Raw genomic sequence first — 14,967 nt, 5'->3', positions numbered from 1 at the left:
ATTAGTGTGAGTGAATTCTCTTTTGAGCATTGAATGTTAAGATGATGAACTGTGCACGTGTGCAGTTGGAACAGATAAGAAGCTCCAACTTAAGGCTGTATGCTTTTTGCATGAACAAAGTTGCACGATTATGGTGACTTTTAAAAGAGGCTCGCATGAAGCCTGAATTGCCTTTTGAACTAAAAGGAACTGTTAAAAAGAGGAACACTGACTAGCTGAAACTTCCTAATAGATGAGGAAATTTGTTTTCTTTTAAATAGATGGAGTCTGCACGCAAAGCATGGGAGAATTCCCCAAATATGGGGGAGAAGAGTTCACCAGTGACCTCAGCAGCATCTCCCATTGCTGGTGGCAGCGGCAGTAGCAGTAGCAGCAGCAACACTGGGCCAAGCAGTGGTACTTACAGCTCTTTCTCTAGTGCATCAATGCCTCCTATTCCTGTGGCGTCAGTTACACCGACAACTTCCCTGTCAGGTACCAGATGTCAAGATTGTAGTATCCTGTTGTCTTGTTCCTTGGGTATGTTTTTCAAGAGATTAGATTCCCTTTGAAATTACGTTTAATGCAAAGCTAGCAGAAGATTTATGCTAGTATGAAATGTCGGATCTGAACAGCAGCTTCCCAAACTTCTTTTAATTAACAAGGAGATACTTCACCTGTTTCACTTCAGTTAGCTGAAGAGAATATTAAGATGACATGTCTCTGCCTGTGCCACTTACATGGACTTGAAAGAGGAGGTAAACTTCTCATGTTGGTTGCCTTACTGGTTTCATTTTGTTCAGCTGAATGAAGGCAAGCAAGTAGATTTTGGAGCAGATGGTAGTTCTGATTCCAGCTAATTGCAGTCTTACTTTCATTTGTGCTCTTGCTTTTGGTGTCAAAGCTTTGACAGCTCATACCAAAACCTCTTCACCCTAGGCAGAGCAAATGTCCAGCTGCTCTTTACAAACAGTGCTGGTTTCCACCTTGGTTCTTTGCAGCAAACAAAAGATGCTATATCTGGTTAAATCTTCACACCTTTTAAAGAATGTATGCCCAAATCTCAGCTGAAGTGTTTGAAAAAGACCTTTGGAGCCTGGCTCCCAGCTCTCAACCATGAGAGGCACAACCACTATACATTGCAATATTTTGCTGCATAACTAACCAAGATGTCTACTTCAGTATTTTTATATGCTCCTGTACTTGCGGAGGGAGATGTTTTATGGTTGCAGCACTTCCTATAATGAACTTAACAGAATTGGCCTCCCTGTCCATCTTATGTTGATGGAAACAGCTGCATTAGGTTTCAGTGTTCTTTACTAGTTGTGGCTGTGCTTGCATAGCTGTCCCAAAACTTTGACCACTGAAAGATGAGGCTTTGAAATATCTTTAGCTGTTTTATGATGTATCACTTGCTTCTCTCCTTCTAGGAGCTGGAACATACACAACCTCTTCACTGAGTACAAAGACTGCAAGCACCTCAGACCCTCCCAATATATGTAAAGTGAAACCACAGCAGTTGCAGACAAGCAGCCTAGCTTCTGCCAGTCACTTTTCCCAGCTGAGCTGCATGCCATCCCTCATTGCCCAGCAACAGCAAAGTCCCCAGGTCTATGTGTCTCAGTCTGCAGCAGGTAATAGTGTTTGTGGCTGAGAAGCCACATGTCTGCTTTTTTGGAGTTTTGAAGCTGGAGAGTTAAATTCAGTTCTGATTTTATCTGCAGTAAAGACAGAATGATAGAGAGCATTCTGTAAGCAAATAACTCACTAATTGTGTCTTACCCTAAATATGCAAGTTTCTTTCAGTAAGTGTACAGATAATGCTGTGTTGTTAGCTTGTTGAGGAAAGTAAGTTTGAATCTCTTGATGTACCATTTTTCTATTGCAGAATTTTAAATCACCATTTAAGACCAAGAATGACTTAGTCTTGACTTCTTTCTTAAAGTGCTACAATACTTTAGAATGATGGCGTTTTTCTTTAAAGAAAACCCTACATTTAGTTAACCTAAATTACATGACAGTATAGCATGTTCTTCTCCTTCCTTCACCCCAAGTGCTTCTTTTGGCCAGAATCTGTTGCTCATCCCCCAAGAACTGCATGGGACTGAAGATGCATATGCAAGACCAATAGATTCTGGGGGTGAATTGGAAAGGATACCAAAGCTGGTTAGGCACCCAGCTCTTCAGTTCTGTTTCTTCTCCCGGTCTCTCTGGTAGCTGTCAACGCTGAGAAGTACTGACAGTAGCTGCATCTTTCACTCTTGATGAAAACCTTTCTAGCAGGGAGATGTTTGGAATCAGGTACTAATTGTGTTGCTCTTTCTGAGGTACTGCAGCTCAAATCCCAGCATTTTATATGGATACAAGTCATCTATTCAATACCCAACATGCGCGTTTGGCACCACCTTCTCTGGCCCAACAGCAAGGCTTTCAACCAGGGCTTTCTCAGGTATGTGGGGATTTCTTTTTTCTTTTTTTTTCCCCTCCGTGTCCCTATTGCCTTTAAAGCTCTACTAATGGGCTAATGGGGGCAGGGGAGAGTGGGACTAAAGACTGCAAAAATGAGGTCATGCCTGCCCTTGCTGTTTCATTCTGGTGCATGCGGGCAGTGTTTGATCTCTACTGTTCCTAAGAGTGAAAGCATTTGTCATGAAAGTTGAGAGAATAAGCTTTCACTCACAAATATACTTTATGTAAAAGTACATATTCACGGGAGGTGTTTATGTGGCCATTTTAGTGCAGGCTTATTCAACTTTTGTAGTACAAAGTTGTATGCAATCTTGTGCAGTTGTTTTGTACACAAATCTAAATGATTCCGTTTCTGATGGTTATTTGCAATGAAGAGTAAAATTCAATTAGAAAGTAATTTTCTGAATGGGAGCAATAGCACCTCTGCATGCAGCCTTGGGAACTGTTGCTTTTCTATATGACTTTTGTCCTTGGATATTTAATGGTTTCTTTTTTTTATGCAGCCTGCTTCAGTTCAGCAGATCCCCATCCCCATCTATGCACCTTTGCAAGGACAGCATCAAGCTCAGCTGAGTTTAGGAGCAGCACCAGCTGTTTCACAAGCCCAAGAGTTGTTCAACTCCTCTTTACAACCTTATAGGTAGGTAGCATATGCAAATTTATTTGGTTTTTGAGTGGCAGAATTTATAGGACTTGCTTCTCTGCAGATGTGTGTTCTGTGCTTGTCCTGGTTTCAGCTGGGATAGAGTTAACTGTCTTCCTAGTAGCTGGTACAGTGCTATGTTTTGAGTTCAGTACCTGAAGAATGTTGATAACACTGATGTTTTCAGTTGTTGCTCAGTAGTGTTTAGACTATAGTCAAGGATTTTTCAGCTTCTCATGCCCTGCCAGGGCACCTGACCCAAACTGGCCAATGGTGTATTCCATACCATGTGACGTCCCATCTAGTTTAGGAACTGGGAAGGGGGGGCAGGCAATCGCTGCTCGGGGACTGGCTGGGTGTCGGTCGGTGGGTGGTGAGCAATTGCCCTGCGCATCATTTGTACATTTCAATCCTTTTATTACTACTGTTGTCATTTTATTAGTGTTATCATTATCATTATTAGTTTCTTCTTTTCTGTTCTATTAAACCGTTCTTATCTCAACCCAGGAGTTTTACTTCTTTTCCTGATTTTCTCCCCCATCCCACTGGATGGGGGGGGAGTGAGTGAGCGGCTGCGTGGTGCCTGGTTGCTGGCTGGGGTTAAACCACGACAGTGCTCAATAGCTGCCTCACCTTCCTGTCTTCCCCAAAATCTCTTTTGTCTGGCTGAGCAGTCTGTATGTGGACTGTCTGGCTAGTCAGTGTGTGCAGATGTAGTTGTGAAATCATGGGTTCAAAAACTATGCATGATATTTGTATCTTTAGGAAACCAGGCTAAAAAGCTGAAAACATCAGTCTTTCATACTAAGAGAACAGAAAGAGAGAAGTATGTGTCTTTAATTCAGTAATTTGTGTTTGTTATTTTGTAATCAAACCAACATTGGAGTCTAGAAACACTGAAATCCTAGATTGAACCCCATAGGTGGTAGAAACTTAATTTCAATGTGTAGGGGATAGCAGGGTATGTTTTAAAATAAATGTTTGTTTGCTACAAAAGATAATAGGAAGACTAGTATCTCTCAAATAGCACTGATAGCCAGACAAATTTCCACTGTAAGCCTTTCCAAAGCTTCCTTGCAGCTCTTATCAAAACTGACTCACGGCGGTATAATTCTGACAAATTTTATTAGTTTCACTTTGAGAAAGTTTCTCTGGAATTTAGTTACAGGGTTTTGCATGTGCTGTAGAAAAAACCACTTGTTGCAATGCAGAAGGGTGAAGCCACAGAAGGTTTAATTTACTACATGTGTATCCTGACTTTGTGCTTGGCTGACTTTGTTGGACCGAATATTGCTTGTCCTGCCACAGCTGACAAAAAATTTTGCAAACAGTTGGCTAGCTACAGAAACACAATCAGTCTGGCATGCAGTCCAGATTAAATAAATGTTTCTGGCTGATCTGGTCACGCACAAACCCAGTATTAATGGAGTTTTGGGTTGTGCTATATATGAGAGTATGAATACTTTTCCCACATCTTTAAAGGTGCAGAGGAGGATATGCTTTGAGATGTACAGGTTACTGGTTTAAAAACAACAACAACAGAAAAAAGCTTGTGAAAATGTTTTTGGCTACATTGAAGACAGTCCTCTGCATACATTCTGGAAAAGTTTATCTAGTGCTTAGAGTGCAAGTGTAAGAATGTTTTGCAGTTAAGGAAAGGTACAGAGCAAAGTTAACCTGGGTGTTCTGTCATGCAAGCACATGGCCACTATGCTAACAGATTAACAGAGCTGGTGCTATGCTGGTATGTATCGACGAAGTGATAAAGGGAAAAGTGTTTCTACATCAAAAATACTCTCCTCTGAGCTGAAGAGCTTCGAGAGGGGCATTTATTTAAAAACTCTGATTCTCCAATCTGAAGGTGGCTGTTTGGCAGGCTCTTAATGGAAATGTTTGGATAAATACTTATGATGGACTAAAACAACCTGTCTGTGGTGCTTTGCTCTACTGGTTTTAGTCTTTGTTTTTTAAAGAAACTGCAACTTCCCTATGCTGGTGACAAGGGAATTGAATATGTAGTTAAAATTAAAGGCTGTGGTATCTCTGTGTTACTATTTTGAAGCCAAAACATTCATTTGGAAGCTACAGTTGTCAGCATCCAGTGATTTAACCTGTAAGTGTTAAAAGTTGGACTGTGGAGATCTGTGAAGTTAAGAGAACAAAGCAGTTTATGACTAAGTGGAACTGCTCACATGCGGTGCTTCCCCACTGTCCTACCTTACAGCACAGGAACTAAGAACTGGTAGCTTCTGTATGTTACAGTTAAGTTATGCAAAAACTATTTTATCACGCACATCTAAATAGCTAAGTGTACTTTAAGATTTCAATTAAAAGCCTAGTCATTTTTTCCTGTGGTCTTTAGTGGCGTCTATTATTTTGTTGTGTGCAGAGTAAATAGAAAAATCTACCTTTCCTGGGTGAAAATCTGTTCAATAGAGCTAAGCGTTCTAATTCCGTTTAAAGAATATAACCTATGTTCTTAATTTTTGGTGGCTTATTTTTGAGCTCTGTCTGCATTTTTATGTATAATGCTTTGATCTCTTGCAGATCCCAGCAAGCTTTTATGCAAAGTGGTTTGTCTCAGCCATCACCAGTAGTTCTGTCTGGTACAGCCTTACACAACTTCCCAGCAGTGCAACACCAGGAGCTTGCTAAGGCACAGTCAAGCCTGGCATTTCAACAGACTTCTAATACACAACCTATTCCTATCTTATATGAACATCAGCTCAGTCAAGCTTCAGGACTGGGAGGCTCTCAGCTTATTGATACACACATTCTCCAGGTAGGAAATGCTCCAAAATGCAAAACTTCTGCAATGGTTTGATACAGATAATGCAATAATAAATCAAGTATTGCTTAGCTTAGGGTAAGTCCACCTCCTTGATAACTGCATGATTGTCAAGGTGGCAGGAAACTTAAGAGTCTTGGAAGAGAATATTCTTCTGATTTCATGAAGGTACATTAGTATAATCTCTGAATTGAGGATTGTTCCCCAAACTACAGGGCTCCTTGCACTTCTATCACTATCTGGACCTTCAGATTTAATTTCTGTTGTAGTAGGTGATAAAGGGCTATTCTGCCACTTGCAAATGAGAGCTTTATCACAAGCTGAAACCTTCAGGTTGTCAGGTTCCTGTGTTGTGGTTTGTACTGTACTGGTTGAAATACAGAATAATGTTCCATGTCATCTCTGAACTGCTCTCCTAAGTATTTTTAGTGCAGTGGTGTCTTTCACTCTTCCTAGGCCAGAGCTACGCTCACCCAGGCTTCAAATCTGTACTCTGGGCAAGTTCAACAGCCTGGCCAGAGTAATTTCTACAACACTGCACAGTCTCCCAGTGCTCTCCAGCAGGTAAACTATGGCATGGTAAATTTCCTAAATTGTATTCTTCTTAAAAGCATGTTGTTCTTGATGTTTTTTGTGGGGTGGGCGTGGAGGTGGGGGCTGGGACAATCTTTAATTCTTCTGAAAGGCAAGAATTGAAAATTGATGGCACAGGAGAGCTACTGCAGCAGCACTGAAAAACTGCATTGGTTAGAAGTTGGATGGCCTACAAATTCATGCTGATCATTTCTCTCTGGCATCCTTCTCTTAAATAGTTCATTTTCCAGTGACAGGCAAAGATTTAGTTGGCACAGTGATGTTGCTAATTGATTGCAGCATATGCTGCCTTTATGGGGGCAGGTATCAGTGATGGTGGAGAGACAGACAAACTCCAGATGCTTAGTGCAGCCTAATTCTTAACACCAGGTCTCACTGAGGTGAAACCTCAGAGCTGCTACATATGTCAATGATATCAAATAAATAGAAAACAAATGAGATGTCAGCAGATACATTATCGTACAGGCAAACAGGACAACCAAGTCAGTAACCAGTAACCTATGTCAGGAGGTTTGTAAAATAACTCCAGCGATTTTAAGTTTTTTGAATTCTTTCATGAAAGATCTGTTGACTTGCTACGTGCAAGCATTCTGTCATATTTACAGGATGTTGTTCAGTGGTTTTCATCTTCTCATTAAATTTTATATTTGTTTAAATGGCTTTTTAAAAAAAAGGAAAAAAAGCTTATGATGGGCTGGTTCATGATAATAGACTAGTTCATACGCATGAAAAGTTGCCAGGACAGGTATCTAGAAGAGTCTTAAATTGAATCTCATCTATTGAAAATCTAGCATAAAGTTTTAAGGACCTTTTTAGAAGGGTTAGTGTTTTTAATGTGTTCATGCTTGGGCTGCCTCTATACTTTTAATCTATGTTATCCTTCAGAGCAGAACCTTAGTAAGTCTTTCACATCTGGAGAATATATCATTCTTCTAGTCACATTCAGAATATAATTTTGCCAGTTGTGGATTGATGGTCAGACTAGGAAATGCAGCAGCTCCTACTGGTCAGGTCACTGCTATGGTATTTTCACATTTATCACTACCATTCTGTGGTGGTTTCAGCCTGCAGCACTCCCTGTTAATCCAAACAAGGGACAAGCCATGGTGGTCTGTTGGGGTTTTTTTGGGGGGGGGGCAGGGGGGGGTGTTAAGCTCAGAAATGCTAGCTGTTGGGACTCCCAGAAAATAGACTCGTTTTCATCCCAAGCAGTGTCCTTATGATGACTAAAATCATTTGGACTTTAAAAAAAAAATAATTCTTTTAATTTTAAAAAAAATGGCTATTTCATTCTAGTTTTAGTGTCTGAGTTGAATTAAATTTTACTTCTTCATACAATGAAATTGTGTTGAATGATGTTGGAGTTAGTAACTAGCATGCAACCTTGTTTCTTAAAAGCAAAGACCCAAATGCCATTAGAACTGATTATAAAGGCAGGCTAAACAATAAATTCAGTTATTTGCTTGCAGTTCTCTGGGTAAATGTGTGAACTCATTAAGCCATTTACTTTGAATGTAGCTGAAATCATAGAGCTAGTAAAGAAAGTTAAATAATGGCCCTTGTGTATATGTTACTGGTGAATTTGTATTTTTTTTCCAGGTGACAGTACCTTTGCCAGGATCACAAATTTCTTTGCCCAACTTTGGATCCACAGCACAGCCACTTATTGCCCTACCCCAGTCTTTACAACCACCACTACAGCACACACCACCACAAGCGCAGGCTCAAAATCTAAGCAGACCTGCACAAGTAACGCAGCCTTTCAGAGGATTAATCCCAGCAGGAACTCAACACAGCATGATTGCTGCAACTGGAAAGGTAACAATATCGGTAAATCCACCGTACAAAAATTAATACAAAGCACAGCTGTATGCTGTTTTATAGAACCAGCACGGCAACCTGTGTTGACTCTTGCATCTAAAAACCTGCCTTGACCTTAAAAGGCAGGGAGGGGAAGATAGAAAAGCCAGTGAAGATTAGTCATGGATTAGTAGGGTATTTCATGTAGAAGCCACTTAGAAATCAGTACAGAGACATTGTTTGAGCAGCAGGCAAACAACATTACACTGTTAGGCCTGGTTTCTGATTGTGGTCATGCATGTGTTTGTCATTTTGCTCCAGTATGAGACCAGGAAAAAGTTCTAAGATTTCACTCACATGCTTCCAAACCACCCAGTGCACCGGTCACATTTGTAATGCCTCCTTCTGCTGTATGAATCTGTTCTGCCATATACCTGTTGTACTGTCAAATAGGGGATGCCTGCAGTTCAGGGTAGATCTAGTCTGCCCTGTTCTCCAGATTGATGAGTGTCCTGGAGAATTCCAGTCAGGTAGCTGCGGTGAAAAACACTGCAAAAGAGAAATTTATGCATTTTTGTGTAGATAACTTCCCTTCTCAAGAGTTATCCCTTGTACATTTGTGAGGACATTAAAACCTGCTCCGTTGTGTCCTGGAACTTGAATCCAAGAGTGAATGTCAAGGGATCAAATCTTTCCGGTGCAACAAACTGGAGTTTTAGGGGCTGCAATGGACTCTATCAGCTGTGACATTAAACCGGAATTAAGCTCTACTAATGTTGCTGGGGGTCCGCTTTTCTGAGTAGCACAGCAAGGTGCGTATTGATAACATAGCATTGTATACAAGGCAGAACCTTTGATGTGTAAAAAAGGATGGTCTTGCAGCTGAAGAAAACTGTCCTTGAGTGACAGCTCCAGTAAGGAGATCATACTAAAACAGTGCAAAAAACTTGAATACCTAGGAGGGAATTATCTCTTCTCCTTTATCTGGAGCTGCTGTGGTAATTGCTAATGAGGATGTGTGGAGCTGGCTTCCAATCACAAGGTCTCTTGTCTTAGATGGAATCACAGATTTACAGGCACCTGGGATTTTCGGATAGTGTGCAGCACAACGCAGTTGCAGCATACTTTCAGGTGAGCAGTGGGTGATAACACTGGACATGAACACAGCTAAGCTTTGTGTCAGGTATAGCAAGGTCTTTCCCCAGAGTAGGGAGTAGTGGAACTGCACCTGAAATCCTTACAGCTTGTAGCCTAGATTTTAGGGTGCTTTTGAGTATAAAATGACCCTGCTGTCCCAATGGTTTACAGCTGTGACAAGAAAAATCTCTCTCAGGCATTAATTCTGTGTCTTGGACAGTAATGCCAACCAGAATTCCACATCACCTGTATGAAGTTTTCATCCTGTCACCCACCAGAGTGTATGGTGGGTTTTGCAATTTTCTACCTTCATAGGATCTGGCCAAACCTTTTCACCTTTATAATTTTTATAAGCCCATCTTCCAAGCAGCAGTGTGTTTCTTGCTACAGTTGTCATTGGAAAATGATCACTGATTTCAACAGGAAATGAGGAAGAGCTACAGTGGGATGGTGGCCTTCGGTGACTTTTGTGCCCCATTTTAAGGGTTCCATCATGTTCCTGCTGAATAAAGTCAACTTAAAACAGCCACTCACTTTTAATTGATTTATTGTTGCCGTTATGCTTCATGGCTGTGTATGGAAAGATACTGTTCCAGAAACTAATTTATTCTGTTGAGTGTATCTGCAAAATAACATGCAAGATTTGTTGCTCCATTTAGAGTCTGCAGATTTTTTGCGTGAATGACAGATCTGGTTTTGCTGTGCTTTTGGGTTTTTTATAGAACTGGATTATGTTATGGCACTTTTCACTTCAGGATTTTTCAGGATTGTGTCTGAATATTTTCATGTGGTACCCGAGATGGGGAAGGAAATTTCAACCCTGAAACATTTTAATATTTTTTTTTAGTGCTAAATGTGTGAAATCAGTCATGAATCCCGTTTCATTATGCAGGAAAATCAAGTTAGAAATCCAGTACCATTGCTGGAAGTGCCAAATAGCGCAGGAAAATTGTACACAGAGGTTCTTGGGCTGCTGGGGTTGTCCTAATTATTAAGAAGTTGTTTTCCAATCTGACTTTTACTTCCACTTAACTGACCTATTTTCATTGAGAAAAATGTGAGGTAAGCTAACAGTTACTTAGTAAATGTAATTTTTCTTTGAATATGAATTAACATGCCAACTGCTGTGTTTTTCAGATATCGGAAATGGATCTGAAGGCCTTTGGAGGTGGCATTGATGTTAAACCTGGAACACCACCAGTTAGTGGTAGAAGTACCACTCCAACATCCAGTCCTTTCCGGTAAATCTCTCTTAAGCTCAAAATTCCTTGAAATCAGAGCTAGAAAATGTACCTAGTCATGCATGAGCAGCCAGTTCTGAAAGGTATGAGATGAGGGGCTACTAATGTAAAATACAATGCTTAATCTCAGCTTAAAAGCAGCATTCCAGTAGATCATCAGATCTGCTATACTTGGCTGGAAGTATATAGCTCTGAATTAAAATGTTTAAAATATTTTTTTAATTAAATGAAGCTAAACAGGTAATGTAAAAATGACCTGGGATTGTACCAGGAAAACACAGAAGTGGTAGGGAAGATGTACTTTGGGGTAAAACTCTCAGTTTCTCAGCTGCAATGCTCAAAGTAAAACCACTTAAAGGCTTACACCTCAGTTGTGGCAACAGTTCTGTTAGAGAACTAAGAGTTGGTACAAGATCTATAAGTTTCTCACAAGTGAAGTTAGTAAGCTGTTTGCAGGTTTGCTTGGTTAATTGACAGAATTAACAGAAACTTGCTCATATGCAGATACACTTCATGGTAAACCTATAGGCCTGCTTGTGGGTGAACTTATTAGTGGGCTGAAGGAACTTGGAAATGGAACTTTGCTTCATGACAGTTTTGTTCCTGAAAGCTGCCCTCCCATGCATAGTAACTGTATTTGGTGGCTTTCACTGTAGCAAACTGACAGCGTTCAGGCTTTTCTAGTGAAGCAGAAATGAGAGTTTGACCTCCTACATGCACTGCTGAAGTTGTGCCTCCAATACTTCACCTAAGAAAAAAGTGAAGGGATGAGGAAGAAGAAACTTGAATTTGCAAGCTGGTCAGCATTTAGGACAATTGACTCTATGGTATATATCTTAGAGATTCTACACAAGATGTCTTTTCTCCTAGCAACCAAAACAGGGCTTATCATAAGCTTTTGCTCTGAAGTGTAGAGGTACTGGGAACATTGACAAAAGCACAATAGATCTCAAGAGTTCAAAGTGAAAACTAAACAGAGTTCTTTAAGCTTATAAAATGTTGATGTGTTTTGAGTTTAGCTGGCTTCCTTGCCACTGGTGCCCTGCTGCTCATTTTATGTTAAGTAAGTGTATCACCCACACACTCTGCATGAGAACTCTCTGCAAATCGAGTTCCATTTCCTAAAGAAGGCTGTTTGCTCTTTTTTCCTTTTCTGAGGGCTGTTTGGTGCCCTTCCCCCAGATAATCTTTCAGATTTCATTTAATTCATGGTGATTCAACACCTCTTAAAAGTTTTAACAAAGGGTCATGTTCTTAGCCAGATAAACAGGGGGAGAGCGTTTTCTGTGCATACTTGAAATCTGTTCAAGTGCATTTTGAAACATTTGACAACAGGTCAGAGTAGAAGCAGCTGCACATGGCAGCTTCTGTTGCACATGCTTAAAGCCTGTTGTGACAAGCTCTGAACTTGACACAGTAGAGCAAACAGTGTAAAGAGGTGGTTCTGAACATAAGATAGCAGGGATGGGAAGTGGAACACACTTTTAACATCAGTATTTGTGTTATTAATACTTTTGGGAAAGGTCTCTTTCATACAGACTTTACCCTGGAATCTTTCCATGTCCTAAATATTTCTGATTATGGTTTCTGTTTGTATTCTTAAGTTCTGGGTTTGTTTGCATTTGAAACCAGCTCCTCTGAGAGACTGTTTTCCCCCCTCCAATGCTGAATTTCTAGTTAAGTTGTAACTAAAGGCAGAAACATCCTCTGAATGACAGCAGTGTGATTCTGACTGGTGTTCTTTTCTTTAGGGCCAGTTCTACAAGTCCTAACAATCAGTCCAATAAAATGAACAGCATTGTCTACCAGAAGCAGTTTCAGTCAGCAGCTGCTGCTGTGCGAATGACACAGCCATTTCCTGCACAATTTGCACCACAGGTAGGTGATTGGTGGCTTCCTACAAAGAAATCTGTTTCTCTCTATGACCTGGTGACTCTAACTTGGCTGTGTTTCCTCAGGCTTTATCGTGGGGAGATACAAAATGGAATCCTTAAAATGAAATGATGTGAGAAAACTGATTTCAAGATCAAAGCCCAAAAAAACCCTCTCTGGTCTTGCTAACTAGTAGTGCAGATTTTGTGGTGTGTTTAATTTTGAGAGTTCTGTGCAGACTGAGGATTTAATGCAAGTTGTGAATGATGTAGAACAGACTGTCGTTCTGATGGCTTTCCCATGCAGCTGTAATGCACCTCATCCTGCAAAAACAGATCATTTGGTTGTGGAAGGGAAAAGCTTTGTGTCTCAGAAGGGTCCCAGTGCATATTTTAAATGTTTAAAGACAAAGCAGAATTGCAGTTGTTTGTCTGAGATGCATCTCTGAAGTATTGATGGAGCAGTTCAGGTTGGAAAGGATCTCTGGAGGTCATACAGTCCGTACAAGGCAGGGCTGATGGCAAAGGGTTTGATTTGTTTCTGGCATTCCAGGGAGCACAGCAACTGTAGCCAGGCTGCTAGGGAAATGTAGCCTCTGTAAAAATGTAGGATATTTGCCTTTTAGCATTTGGAGTGTTTGACTGCAGGACTTGAGATCTGATTTTTTGATTGCCAGTAGTAGAAACTACCCAGCCTTTCCAGGGCTGCCTTTTACTGTGACTCCTCTGCTGCCTTGCATGGGTCTTCTCCCTTATTACATGCTGGGTTTAAATTGTTGGTACTACTTTCAGGCACAGCAGCACTACAGGGCTGGTTTTTTCTGAAGTTCAAGCATGGCATCTCTTAAAATAAAAGCCTATTTTCTTGACATCAGTTTGACAGCAGAGCAGCAACTTTTTGCCCCTTAAGATAATGCCAACATACAATCTAGTTGGCAATTTTCTAATTGCGAAATATCTCTTTTTGTTGTTTTTCCCCCACTTAGATCCTCTCTCAGCCTAACCTGCTCCCTCCATTGGTAAGAGCCCCATATACTAACACCTTCCCAACGCCTGTTCAGAGGCTGCCAGTAGCACTGCATAGTCAGATGCCGTCTCAGATGACCACAGGCCTTATGAGCCACCCTCATTTACAGCGTGTGGCCAGAGGTCTTTGTGGATCAGTATCTGGAGCCAGAGGCAATCAGGCCCAGGCTGTGATGAAGGCTGAACGAGACATGAAGGTTAGTATTTGAACAGCAGCGCTGTTAACACCAGTTCGGTCTTGACAGCTTGTAGGGCAGGAATGTTTCTGCAGATCATGTCTTCATTAAAATGCCTCTGGACCCAAAGCCAGTAGTGGGGCCTTTAACAGCTGAACACAGACCTTCTCTAAGCCCTGGTTTTTTTAATAAGAACTTTAGACTAAAAAATTTGTAGGGAGTTTCCTTTATCAAGTGGTCTTGTGGTCAGCAGTTGTGAAGCTGCCACTGCTGTCAAAGGCAATCTGACAACTAGGTTTCAAGAGCCTGGGTTTTTTGAATGAGTGATGAAGCCTACAAATCTGGCTGCTAGCTATCATTTCACATCTGCCTCCCCAGCTCTGAGCAGCAGTATGAACCCTCCTGTTCCAGCCAGCCTCGCTCCTTGGTGACTCTGGAGATTCATTTCCCAGTGGTTTGAAAGTCCTGTGATTAATTCTCTGTGGTAGAATGCAGTAACATGGTACACTCCACAGAAGACGTGGCTGCATTTCAGCAGCAGGTGGTGAGAGTCATCTAACTTATTAAAGCACTTTGGGACCCTTCAGGTTGAGGCATACTCTTCTTGCCAAGGCAGGACTGCAATATGGGGCATCTGTGTAGGGACACCATTGTACACTTAGTTTGTTTTCTGCAGGGTAAGTTGCTTGTATGAATAGATGGTACTAAGGAGGTCCTTCATCTACTGTCATTTGCTGTAACCCATGCATTGAGGTGTAAAAGCAACAGAGTGTGGTTTTTCTGGTTACATCTGGTTGTAGGAGAATTAATTGCCCCTGAAATTCTAGGTACTTGGTCCGTTTAGTTTTCTACCACCAGCTTATGCTAGCTGTAGACTTACCAGGTGATGCTTAGTATATTGTCTTGAGTCTATATTATGAATTGAATCTAGCCAGTCATAGCAAATACTAATATGTAGTCCTGGTTTTCTCGATATCCCTGCAAACACTGTTCGAAGAATGTGAGCTATTCTGTCACGCTTGGTTACTTGTGATGAAGTCATCCAGCCTTCTAGCCTTAACCTCCAGGGATGGCTGAAATCTATGCAAAAGATTTCTGGTGTCCATCTGGCTCCAGTAAAATCAGACTGTTGCTGCAGTCCTGCACACCAGACTTGACAGGTTTGTTTTCTGGTTTGCGCTGGTTGAGTGAGTTGGAGAAACTACACAGTACTAAAGCCAAGACCTCTTGTTCCAGGCTTTTG

General features: G+C 41.1%; 1 protein-coding gene across 14 annotated transcripts in view; it reads left to right on the top strand.

Moving 5' to 3' along the window:
- PRRC2C (proline rich coiled-coil 2C) overlaps positions 1-14,967 on the top strand; it is an 80,346-nt gene that overhangs the window by 62,420 nt on the left and 2,959 nt on the right. For 6 of the 14 annotated variants that reach the window (XM_075038447.1, XM_075038443.1, XM_075038453.1 and 3 more), the window contains 10 exons: positions 261-474; positions 1,410-1,613; positions 2,307-2,428; positions 2,952-3,088; positions 5,639-5,873; positions 6,336-6,458; positions 8,073-8,291; positions 9,330-9,404; positions 10,548-10,651; positions 12,403-12,529. In XM_075038447.1, the coding sequence (XP_074894548.1) occupies positions 261-474; positions 1,410-1,613; positions 2,307-2,428; positions 2,952-3,088; positions 5,639-5,873; positions 6,336-6,458; positions 8,073-8,291; positions 9,330-9,404; positions 10,548-10,651; positions 12,403-12,529 (1,560 nt within the window). Of the gene's footprint in view, positions 1-260; positions 475-1,409; positions 1,614-2,306; positions 2,429-2,951; positions 3,089-5,638; positions 5,874-6,335; positions 6,459-8,072; positions 8,292-9,329; positions 9,405-10,547; positions 10,652-12,402; positions 12,530-13,508; positions 13,746-14,967 lie in introns of all 14 variants that reach the window. The other 8 variants (XM_075038456.1, XM_075038454.1, XM_075038451.1 and 5 more) reach the window with 6 other exon arrangements.

This window comes from Buteo buteo, chromosome 10 (assembly GCF_964188355.1).
Source record: "Buteo buteo chromosome 10, bButBut1.hap1.1, whole genome shotgun sequence".
NCBI lineage: Eukaryota > Metazoa > Chordata > Aves > Accipitriformes > Accipitridae > Buteo > Buteo buteo.
Note: the sequence above shows the minus strand (reverse complement) of the source record. Positions and strands in the feature narration are given on the sequence as shown.